Source organism: Polypterus senegalus, chromosome 11, assembly GCF_016835505.1.
Source record: "Polypterus senegalus isolate Bchr_013 chromosome 11, ASM1683550v1, whole genome shotgun sequence".
Lineage (NCBI taxonomy): Eukaryota > Metazoa > Chordata > Cladistia > Polypteriformes > Polypteridae > Polypterus > Polypterus senegalus.
The window spans coordinates 66925261-66938052 of NC_053164.1; the positions used below are offsets into that span (position 1 = coordinate 66925261).

A 12792-nucleotide genomic window follows, 5' to 3' on the forward strand; every position below is an offset into this window, starting at 1 on the left:
CTTGGTTTATTAACCATTTACAATCTTATTTTTCAGTGAATGAGCTGGATTCAATATACTGAAGATTACTCCAAATGGAGGCATTTTGACCTCTGTTACACGAGTATTACTGCTGAGGCAGGCTCTGAATTGGTCAGAACCTCCTTCTATGTAAGGACTACTACAGGACTAACAATATGTAGTACATATATTAAAAGTGCCTTAAAATACAGAAATATGATTAACTACTGAATGGTGGCATGCTTGATGTGTCCTGCATACATAGTATATAGTCACTTACAGACTATGGCATATTGGCAATTTGGGAGAATGACTTTGTGTACTTTTGATGGAATCTAATATTTATTACTGGATAACCCAGAGTAAGGATAATAGCAATGAAAATGGTGGTTTCATTCATCCATCAATTATCTAACCCACTTAATCCAGTTCAGACTTACAAGGGCTTGAGACTAATGCTAAGATTCTCTCATCAGTACAGCACAGACTTTATTCTGGAATGCCATGCAGTGGGTGGATTGTGACTGTGTTTGACTATGACTTTTGACTTTCTCTGTTATAGCTCATTTTCATATATTCCTTTGGATTTGCATGTGAACACAATTTATGAAATTCTTCACTTTTTATTTTTTGAGAATATCAAATATTCTCAAAAATGCAGTTACTTTAATGTGCATTTTGTTTAATATATAGTACTAGACATTAAGCCCGTTAGAATAGTCTCGTCCGTTGCGAGAGATGGACGTCTGAAGTGGAGCTCCGCTAGCAGCGTGTTATTTTCATATTATTTGCTTATTATCCTGAGATATCTTGTATTTATTCAACCTGAGAGGGACTGCTACAGTATATGTAAGCACATATAAACATGGCCAACAAGAAGGGGGGTCCGAAAGAATCGAAGACTAAAGCTACATCCAAGCTACGATCAGCAAGCCCTAGTTCGAGATACGGCCTCTCAGAGACAGACCTGGATCAGATGGGCGAAAGTACAGACTCCTCGGGACCACGGTCCGCTACATCGTCGCCGGCTGAGAGCGAAAAGGGGAGCGAGGGTACAATCGTGAGTGCAGATCTGGATAGCTCGCCGATCGGAGAAGATCACCTGAAGCTGGAAAGGGCCTTGAAGTCCGCGCTTCAATTACGCACTACGCAAGCCGGAGCAGCAGGGACACCGGCTTCAGCAGAGCCTGCTGCTTCATCTTCGTACAAAAAGCACAATTGAACTATCTGAACTGAAGGTGCTGCTCGCTGAGCTCACGCAAGATATAAAGAAAAGCGAGAAGGCTAATGAGAAAGCAACGGCAAAGGCACTTGAGAGACTGAAACAGGATTTGAAACAGGAGATGGAAAGGCTGCGTCAAGAGGTGCAACTTGAGCTTCGACAGGTGCTGGGTAAAATTGAAGAGCGCATTCAGGTCAAACTGAGCACGCTTACTGATCAATTGGAGGATCTCAAGGAGACATTCACGTATCGGATTGAAATGGCGAAAAGGCAGCTGCCAGTGCCGAGGAAAAGCAGTTAATGTCAGTTCAATGCAAAAACTCGGAGACAGACTGGCTGCTTTGGAAGATGGGAGTAGAAGGTATAATGTCAGAATTGAAGGTCTGCCTGAGAATCGAGAAAGTTCAAACCCTGTGAAATTCGCAGCTGAACTTTTTCTAAAATAATCGGGAGGACTTTAAAGCAGAATCTGAGATAGCAGCGCTTACAGCACGCGATCAAACACCGTAGACCCGACCAAGATCTTTTATAGTTCGTTTTGAACGATTAGCATTTAAGCTAGAGGTGATGGCACTCCTCAGAAAAAAGGAAGATATTACATATGAAAATAACCACATTCGTATCTTCCTGACTTCTCTCCAGCAACAGCTACTAAACGCGCAGCCTTCTATAACATTAAACAGCGGTTACGGCAAGCCAGCGTCAAATACAGCCTCTTGTATCCGCAAAACTGAAAGTGGAATGGCAGGGTCAATTCTATGTCTTCGCTAGCAAGGAAGAAGCAGAAAAGAATTAAGAAAGCTGATCCCGGACTATTCTGATACATAATAGTGAGTCATGGCGTTAATGATATAGCAATGATTAATAATCTACTGTCTGATCTGTTTGTTTTAAAATACGGGTTTTATCAGCATATATTCTCATTATTATTATATTACTCATTATTACTTAGTATTACTAGGGCTATCTGTTTATGTTTTATTGTGCTTAATTACTCTTTTTTTTTTTTTTCTTTTCTAATTATTTCATCTTACCCTAAACGAGACTGTTCAATATCATACCCTTGGTTTATTGTTATTGCTATTACTGCATTAAGACTTGTTATGCTTATTCTGGACACATTTTAACACCATCCCGGGTTTATTATCTGGGTGTATCATCTTAATGCACTAAAATTGCTGAAGACTATATATATATTTTAAGTGCAAAATTCTTTTTTTTTTTCTTTTTAAAGACTATATTGGTAACAGATATCTCTATCTTTTAACCCTAAAGCGCCACTGCATGGGGCTTGTTTTGCTTTGGACGCTCTGTCTCTGGGTATGTCAGAGGACTGGGACTATGTGAAGTGGGTTTTAGCCTCACTTGGGGAGGCAAAAGGGAGGGTGGGGGTTAAGGGGGAGAGAAAGAGAGCAGGCTTGATCTATACCTAATCTATCCTCAAATCTTTATAATTATAACTACCAACGTAATAATAAGCTGCATGGCAACAACTCTAGGGGAAATAGGAAATTAAGGCTGAAGCTCTCACTTCCAGTTAAGACTATAAAATGACATCAAAAACTCAGAATCAGTGTCTCCATGATGGGACAGTTAACTTCGTAAGCTGGAATGTTAAAGGCCTGAATCACGAATTAAAGAGAAAGAAAGTACTCTCTCACCTAACAGGTCTAAATGCTAAAATAGTATTTTTACAGGAAACCCACTTACTAAGCAAGGATCAGTTCCGCTGCAAAAGACTGGACTGGCCAAATGTTCCATTCTAGTTTTACAAAGAAAACTAGAGGTGTGGGAATTCTCATACATAGAACAGTACCATTTGTAGCATCAGATGTAGTATTGGATCCTGAAGGGAGATATGTAATGGTCATGGGAGACTTATCTAACTGTAAAATGATTTTGATAAATGTTTATGCACCTAATGTTGATGATAAGGAATTTATACAAAATTTATTTGCATCCATTCCCAATCTGAACACTCATAAAGTTATAATGGCTGGGGACTTTAATTGTGTTTAAATCCACTTTTAGATAGGACTTCCTCCACAGGGGGAACAGTATCTAACACTGCAAAGATAATTACAAAGTTTATAACTGATCACAACTTATCAGATCCCTGGAGGTTTTTAAACCCAAATTCAAGAACATATTCTTTCTACTCACCAGTACATCATTGCTACTCAAGGATTGATTACTTCTTTATAGACAATAACTTGTTGCCTAAGATTAAATCTTGTAAATACGATGCTATTGTTATTTCTGACCATGCACCTATGATCTTGGAGCTAAAATTACTAAGCCCCATACACTCACCCGGCAGATGGCCTCAACCCGCTTCTATTAGCTGACGAGAATTGTACTGAATTTATATCCAAACAAATCAAATTCTTTCTAGAGACAAATACATCCCCGAGATCTCTGCAGGAATACTCTGGGAAACTCTTAAGGCCTTCTTAAGAGGACAGATTATCTCATATCTTTCCCACAGAAATAAATCCGAAGCCAAGAAAGTAGCAGAGATAAAAAGCGAAATTACTAAAATAGATGAAGAACATGCCAGACTACCAAGCGAGACTCTACATAGGAGGAGGCAGGCTCTACATTCAGAATTAAACCTCTTGACAACTAAAGAAACTGAACAACTAATTTACAAATCCAGACATCATTACTATGAACATGGAGAGAAAGCTAATAAGCTTTTAGCTCAACAAATTCACAAGCAAGAAGTGCAATGCAATCTCGTAATTACTAACACGAATGGAGATAAAATCATCGAACACAAAAATATAATGCACACTTTCAGAGACTACTATAAATCCCTATATACTACTGAGTTTAAAGAAGACAATACACAATCTAATGCATTTCTGGATACATTACAGATACCACAAATAGACGCTTTAGTGTGGAGGAACTTGATAAACCTCTGGCATTATCAGAATTACTAGATGCTATAAAGTCACTCCAAGGTGGAAAAGCAGCAGGCCCTGATGGCTACCCTGCAGAGTTTTACAAGAAATTCTCCGCTCAGCTAGCTCCCTCCTATTAGCAACATTTACAGAAGCCAGAGATAACCAATCTCTTCCACAAACCTTTCGCCAAGCACTAATCACTGTCTTTCCAAAACAAAATAAGGACTTATTACAATGTGCATCATACAGACCAATTTCACTTCTGAATAACGACGTTAAAATACTCTCTAAAATCATAGCTAGAAGGATGGAGAAAGTGCTCCCTCGTAATATCACAAGACCAAACTGGATTTATTAGGGGCCGACACTTATCTTCAAATCTTCGACGCCTGTTTAATGTAATATACTCACCAACTAAATCAAACACCCCAGAAATATTATTATCATTGGATGCAGAAAAGCATTCGACATGATTGAATGGAAATACCTTTTACTACATTGGAGAAGTTTGGGTTTGGCCCAACATTTGTGCATGGATTAAATTACTGTATACTAACCCAGAAGCTTCAGTTTGCATCAATAACATTTGCTCAGACTACTTTAAACTAGAACGTGGCACTAGACAAGGATGCCCTTGTCACCACTGTTGTTTGCATTGCCATTGAACCACTGGCAATACATTGTCGAAATACTGATCAGATAAAGGGGATTAGCAGAGAAGGACTGGAACAGAAAATCTCATTATATGCAGATGACATGGTACTGTATATATCGGACCCAGAAAATTCTGTGCCTGCAGTCTTAGCAGCACTCACAGAATTTCAAAAGATCTCTGGTCTCAGAATTAATCTGAATAAAAGTGTACTCTTTCCAGTGAATTCTCAAGCATATAATATTAGATTAGACACCCTACCTTTTATCATTGCAGAACAGTTTAAATACCTCGGGTAAACATCACAAGTAAACATAAAGCTCTTTATCAACAAAATTTCGCGTCTGCATGGAAAAAATTAAACAAGACTTGCATAGATGGTCAACCCTTCATCTCACACTAGCTGGAAGAATTAACACTGTTAAGATGAATATTCTTCCTAAGCTCCTTTTTATTTCAAAACATCCCAATATACATTAATAAATCATTCTTTAAGCAATTAGATTCAACAATAACCTCATTTATTTGGAATTCAAAACATCCACGCATCAAAAGAGCGACCCTACAAAGACAAAAGGCAGAAGGCGGCATGGCTCTACCTAACTTCCAGTTTTATTACTGGGCAGCAAATATACAGGCGATAAGAACCTGGACACAAATAGAAGAACATACACAGGCTTGGACCGCAATAGAAGTAAAATCCTGCAGTACTTCTTTGTATTCCTTGCTCTGTGCTCCAATAAACACACGCTATCGGCAATACACTAATAACCCAATTGTGCTCCACTCACTTAGAATCTGGAACCAATGTAGAAAGCATTTTAAGACGGAGAAGCTTCTATCTGTGGCACCCTGCAAGAGAACCACCTCTTTCAACCTTCACAAACATATGCAGTTTTAATATCTGGAAAAATTTGGAATTAACTTGCTTAGAGATCTTTATATAGACAACGCCTTTGCATCCTATGAACAATTACATTCCAAATTTAACATTCCAGCTACACATTTCTTTCACTATCTTCAAATCAGGAACTTTGTTAAACAGAACCTTCCAGATTTTCCTCATCTTGCACCCTCATCCATGCTGGAAAAATATTGCTCAATTTCAAGGAGTTAGACTCCATCTCTACAATATATAAAATCATTTTACAATCCCTTCCTTTCAAAGATCCAAGAGGACACTGGGAAAAGATCTCTCAATTAATATATCAGAAAAGGAGTGGAAAGTAGCAATGCAGAGAATTCACTCAAGCTCCATATGCAAAGCATACAATTATACAACTCAAAATTATATATCGAGCACATCTGTCTCGACTAAAACTCTCAAAATGTTTCCAGGGCATGATCCAACCTGCGAACGTTGCAACCAAGTCCCAGCCTCACTAGGTCACATGTTCTGGGCCTGCACCAAATTAACATTATTCTGGACAAAAATTTTAATTACCTTCAGACAGCCTTGGACTCACAATCCCTCCTAACCCATTAACAGCTGTGTTTGGGGTTCTTCCAGAGAGGCTTAAAGTGGAGAAAGACAAACAAATTGTGATTGCATTCACTACACTGTTGGCACGCAGACTTATTCTGATAAACTGGAAGAAACCCAACCTCTCCTCTTTTAAGTCAGTGGGAAACTGATGTGTTATATTATTTGAAATTGGAAAAATCAAATACTCAGTTAGAGGATCTGTACAGACTTTTTCAAAACATGGCAGGATCTAATCAGTAATATTTTAAAATAAGTTCATAAAGCACAGAGAATTTTTAATTTAGGTATGTTTACAAGCCTTAAATTTTAACGTTTTTGGCTTGCTCTCTCTCAGGGTGGGGATCGATCTGTTCTTAACTCAATTTTTCTTTTGTAAAACTTGATTGCTTTGTATGGATTGTAATAAAATTAATAAAAAAAAAAAAATAACGGGCGGGCTAGAACAGTAGTGAATAAACATTAAATTTTATTTTATGTGCGTGCGCGACTACCCAATCAGCACTCTCCCCAGCAATGATGTCCTTTATTTGCTTATCATGCACGTCTGTGGCTAGGCCATTCACTGTGTGCCCAGCTTCCAGTGTGTGTACATCCACGGTGACGTCGCTGCACTGCCCGCGCATGCAGACTTCACCAGAAGACACACACGGACATCCTGGACGCACACAGGGGTTTTATTAAAGAGGATAATTGCAAGAGTGTACCAAAAATATTTTTTAAATTAATAATACTAGTTCTCTTTAACTTACCCCAAAAACTGACACTGGTTCACTGATAGCACTGTGTTCAACCACACAAGAATAAATGTCTCCCATTTTAGGCATGAAATTTATTTGAGAAAATATTTGAAAGGTTAAATCATCGTTAGGGTAATAGCGGCTAATTTCAACTCCATCAGATATTAGTTGATTATTTTTGTACCATGATAATTTAATGGGTATAGGGTAAAATCCTGTGACAAAGCAGATGAGGTTGTTAAAGATATCCACCTCTAAGTCATTCATAGGATATACTGACACACGAGGAGCATCTGTAAAAAACAAAACAAAATGCAATTTATTAATAAATATACCTTTAAAATAAATACAACTAACACTAACTCTTAACACTAGCCATCCACAGTAAATCAGGTATTGTCTCATTTTGATTAATTTAGTGAATTAATTTAATTAGTGAATTTATGAAAACTAGCTGTGTTACCTATCTAAGGTCAACATAGTAATCAACATAGACCTCATCATATTTAAGTGTTAAAATTTCCATTGAACCATCTATTGGAATGTATTTGTAATACATGTAAGTAATAAATGCATTACATTTTTCCATTACAACAAACACCGCATCAAAAACATTTTGGTAATAAAATGCATTAAATTTTTAATTCAAACACATGGTGCACCACAAATAGTAGCACTGCTTTTATGAACCCCATACCAAATGGCATATAACAGAGACATAGTCCAGAAACAAACACAGATGCTTTTTTTTTTAATTAAGGTGAATACAACATTTTGATTACATTATTTTTGTTTTATATTATAGTTTTGTGTCCCAATCAGTTTTATTTTGCAAGTGATTTTAACAATCATTATTCCAGAGACATATTTTAATAGACATTCTTAATGATAATATCAGGATAGTAGAAGCCATGAAAATAATTTTAACACTACCCTCACTTGTCTCACCTATAGTTCTTGATAACATCAAATTCTTTCTGAGATACAGCTCATAATGGCTATTGGTTTTATTTGACTGTGTTCTCCATGTATTCATCACTGTTACATTTTCATATTTTTGTATTTTTCTGTTTGTAGAGGGCTGATACTTGGCATACTCTAACAACATCACCAATAGAGAGTAAGCATAAATCAATCTAATTGATCATCTTTGATGCTATTAATGAACACAAATTGGTGACCCCTGTCCGAGATGATAGAAGAGAGAAACCTGTGCACATGAAATTTTTGGAGATGAATAAATCTTCCAAGACCTTGGCAGTAGGAAGTTTCTGTAAAGGCAAATATTGTGATACGTGGACTGCATTGGGTGAGGTTTCTTAAGGTAAGCTAATGTGACCTGATTCCTGATGCATAGTTATGAAATATAAAGTTTTAAATAGATTATCTTTGATTGATTCACCTAAAATATAATGATTTAGCTTTGGGATTAGAATTCAAGTTTCTTTACCTTAACATGCTTTATGCCTTTTTCTCTGACCTATTGATAAAACCTGAGTATAGGTTAATCTACTTTATGATGGGTTAATGGAGGTGAACTGAGAATGTTATGTTATCTATAGTAATAAAAGGCAAAGCCCTCACTGACTGACTGACTCACTGACTGACTGACTCACTGACTCATCACTAATTCTCCAACTTCCCATGTAGGTAGAAAGCTGAAATTTGGCAGGCTCATTCCTTACAGCTTACTTACAAAGGTTAAGCAGGTTTCATTCTACGCGTAATGGTCATAACGTCAACAACGTCCGCCATGTTGGACTTTCTTATTTATGGCCCCATCTTCTTGAAATTTGGTAGGCAGCTTCCCTGCACTAACCGAAACCAATGTACGTACTTATTTCGGTGGTATAATGCCACTGTCGGCCGCCATATTGAACTTTTCAACAGTCTTTGTTACTTATGGGCCCATCTTCAAGAAATTTGGTACACGGGTTCCCAACGCTAACTGAATCCTACTTACGCATATATATATCGCCCATAGCCTGCAGCTCGGTCATGTGTGAGGCGGCGCGGGTCCCCCATCCCAACGCCTCCCATGTTGTTGGCTGCCTGCCTATATAAGGCCATCCGTCGCTCCAGTCTCTACATTCCCTTCCTTGCTTCGCCACGGGATTCACGTCTCCTACTGATAACTACAGCCTTTTTGTTTAATCCACGGCTTCTCCGCTGTTTTATTGTTTGTTTATTACAATTATAGTTATTGTATAGGTATTTTACACTTACTTTACATTGCTCAGGTACCCATTTCCTTTATCATTCCAACCCCCATTAACATGTCTATCGAGGTGATCACTATCGATCAAAGAACTGTCACTTACCGAGTGGTTTCCATGCCCGGAGAGCACCTACCTTTTCCATTCTCTTTGTTACATATTACACGGCCATATCAGGCTCACTCTTGATATCCGGAGGAACATTGTGTCTTATGTATTGAATGACTGGGACAGGTTCAAGGTGTGGAGTGATGACGGTACAGGACATAATTATACTACACAGGAGCACTATAAGACTGAAATGCTTAAGCCCTTCACCTATGGTTCTGCATGTGAGTTGATGGCTGCCGCTGAATTGTTCGGTTGTCGCTTTCAAGTGGACCGAAATGGCCAAATATTTTACACCTTGGACAACCGCCAATGCCTCTTAAACATCTTACATTCACAGGTGATGATTTCAGTAGTGGACACTTTGATGTTTATGAATGTTTAAACTCTCAAAAGCTGGATGTGATTTTATCGATGAAACCGTTGTGTGCTTACAACGCTTGACAGATACCAAATGTCACTTCAATACAACAAATCCTGCAAATACTGACGTAATTGAAACAAACCATGAAACTCAAACCGATTATGACAGCAGTAAGCTCAGCGCACAGCTTGGTCATGTTACAACCGGAGGGCCTAACTCACAATGTGGTATACAAAGAGATCCTTAATAATTATTGGCATATTTTCCCTCAGTTTAAAAAGGTTAAATTTTCTTCTTAATAAAAATTTTAATGCAGTACTTCACCAAGTAGCGGGTATTTTGCTAGTAATAAAATAAGATAGATTCATGAATATAAACCTAAAGGCAATACTTGTGTGATATACTTGATTTTGTGAATGTCAGACAATAGTAAACTATATCATTAACTAATCCAGGGTCTAAAGCCCAAAGAACATAGAAAAAAGGGAATAAAGTGAAGGTGGTAACTACTGTATATCTCTAGACAATAAGGATAGTTTTGCCATTGTGTGTGTTATAACAGGTTGTCACCGTGTTCTCTTTATTCTTCCACTTTAAAACAATATCTTTGGACAGTATCCTTCTGCTACCAATGTAATCCTTCAGATTTCCTATATTAATGTACTGTCTTGTAAAATAAATAAGTAAATGAATTAATTAACAATTATTATTATTAAATAAAAACTATTGATTTCCTTCTGATACTTACCTTTCTGTTCAGGTGGAGACTTTTCCGCTTGAATGGCAACATCAACATTATGTAAACAGGTCTGTCTATCAGCTTCTGCCGTCTGAAGCCATCCTGGGACTACATCAAATTTATTTGCAAAATCAGGTAGAGTCATTACTATCTTCTTATTAATGTAATCTGTATAAAACATTTCATTCCCATCAGATTCAGTCTCATCTTCTGCTTCTGTGCTGTTGTAGATGCAGGCAGTCACACTGTTATCTATGTGAAGTTCTACAAGATAAACATAAGTGTGAGTTAAGGAAGAAGTACTCTTTTAACTCAAATAAATATCCACTATATACTACATTATATTAATTTGTTATCTTCCTAATACTCCAATTTTTATATTTCTGTAATACTGATATACAGTAAATCATGGGTGGCCTAGTGGTACGGTAGTAAGTACTGCTTCCTCACAATGCCCATATGAGTTCTTTTGACTACTCCATTTTCTTCCTATATCAAAAATATTTGTGTATTAGATTAATTTTCAGCTTTGCAGTGATATCATATGGGTGTGTGCACTAGCAGGCCCTTCAATGGAGGGGTACTAAAGGAAAAATTATAAAGCATAGCACCATTATAGGACCCTCCTCCCAAGGCAAGCTGAGCACAACCGTCAGGTTTTGGGTGTCTTAGTTGAAATGATGACTGGGAAGGTTTAAATCTATAGGCACAGTTAAAAGGAGACATCTTGGTACCAAGTAATATAATGTATTATGTGTGCATTATGCCAAGGGAAGCAAAGGCTTCCAGCTGTTCTGCAATACACTAACTGAACAGCATAAAAATTTCTTCAAATTCCAAATAACCCTGTCAATCTTCCAATTGCACTCTAGATGATAACTGGAAGAGAATTTCAAGGAACAGCTAAACTTGGCATAAAAATTACCAGAATAGGGATACAAATTGGTGACCCCTGTCCGAGATGATAGAACAGGGAAACCTGTGCAAATAAAAATTTTTGGAGATGAATAAATCTACCAAGACCTTGGCAGTAGGGAAGTTTCTTTAACAGAAAAAGTGAGCACACTTAGAAATTCAGTCCAATGCTACTAAAATTATGGTATCATGATTATAGGAATGAAGATCTGTGATAAAATCCATGCTAATTGATTCCCATGATCTGCAAGCTGAAAAGAAAGGGCTGCATCAATCCCACAAGCAGACCCTGTGAGAATTTAGCATGAGCACATACTTGACAAGGCAAAGTCCTGTATGTCCTTAGACATATGTTTCCATCAAAACATCCATTAATAAGCTACTTAGTTTGAGAAAGGCATAGATGGCCAAGATTTTTGTTGAGTTCATAGCAAAACATTTTCTCAAAAAGGAACATACACACTAATCTCGGAATCAATATCATTAGAGGTGTTAACAGCCTTCATTTTACCATAGCCATAAATCCCAACTTTCTAGTGGAAGAAAGTGATAAAAAGTGACTTGATAAGATGTTGCGTAAAAGATGTTATAGAAGCTATAAGCTGCATGATGAAAAACGCGTTTGGTAGGACCATTATCTCATACATGTGTAAAACCTAAAATCAGCGACATGTTTTTTAGGTCTGTTTAATAATGTCAAACATATGACTCTGCAAGAATTAGCTGTATCTTTTTGTTGTCACTTCTGTCCTATTCAACATGTTAGGAAGTGTTCCATTCCACCTTAAATTACAAATAGGCTATTTCTGCTACCAGAACTAAGATTATATAGAGGGATGTGATTTATAGCAGATTGCATTCCTTTCACTGCTGGCTAGAAACCTGGTGTGCAAATAAAAGCATAGCATTTGTGAACAATTGGGATGATTTTTGGGAAAGGCCTGGATTTTTCAGAAGAGATGGTCTTCATCCTAACTGGAGGGATCTTATGTATTATCCCAAAATATGGCAGCAAAACTGCCTGGTTGACTGATTAGAGCACCATCCAGGCCGCAGTCATGTGATCTTAAATCACAGGCTGTTCTTTATCCCACCTGTTATTTTCCTGAAGCTGTTACCCATAATCCCTGTTGTGGGGCATCCAGTAAATTTAGTCTTGATACAAACCATAAATTAATTGATAACCAAAAATTAAGGTGTATAATTAGACCAAGGGATAAAACCAGACACTCCACCAGGGGCATCTGTAATAGAAATTTAATTCAAATTAAAACAAAAATATATCAGCAGTTCAGAAAGAACCATGCAGTTTTAAATGCTGTTTATTGAACATTCGCTCTCTTGGCACTAAAGCTGTTTTGGTAAATGATATAATATTAAGTACAAAATCTGATCTGTGTCTTCTTACTGAAACCTGGCTTAGTAAATGTGACACTGTTCC

General features: G+C 37.4%; 1 protein-coding gene across 3 annotated transcripts in view; it reads right to left on the minus strand.

Moving 5' to 3' along the window:
- LOC120539118 (H-2 class II histocompatibility antigen, A-K alpha chain-like) overlaps positions 1-12792 on the minus strand; it is an 89886-nt gene that overhangs the window by 50062 nt on the left and 27032 nt on the right. For all 3 annotated transcript variants that reach the window (XM_039768893.1, XM_039768894.1, XM_039768892.1), the window contains exons 2-3: positions 10446-10700; positions 7022-7302 (exon numbers count right to left, since the gene is read on the minus strand). In XM_039768893.1, the coding sequence (XP_039624827.1) occupies positions 7022-7302; positions 10446-10700 (536 nt within the window). The remainder of the gene's footprint in view (positions 1-7021; positions 7303-10445; positions 10701-12792) is intronic.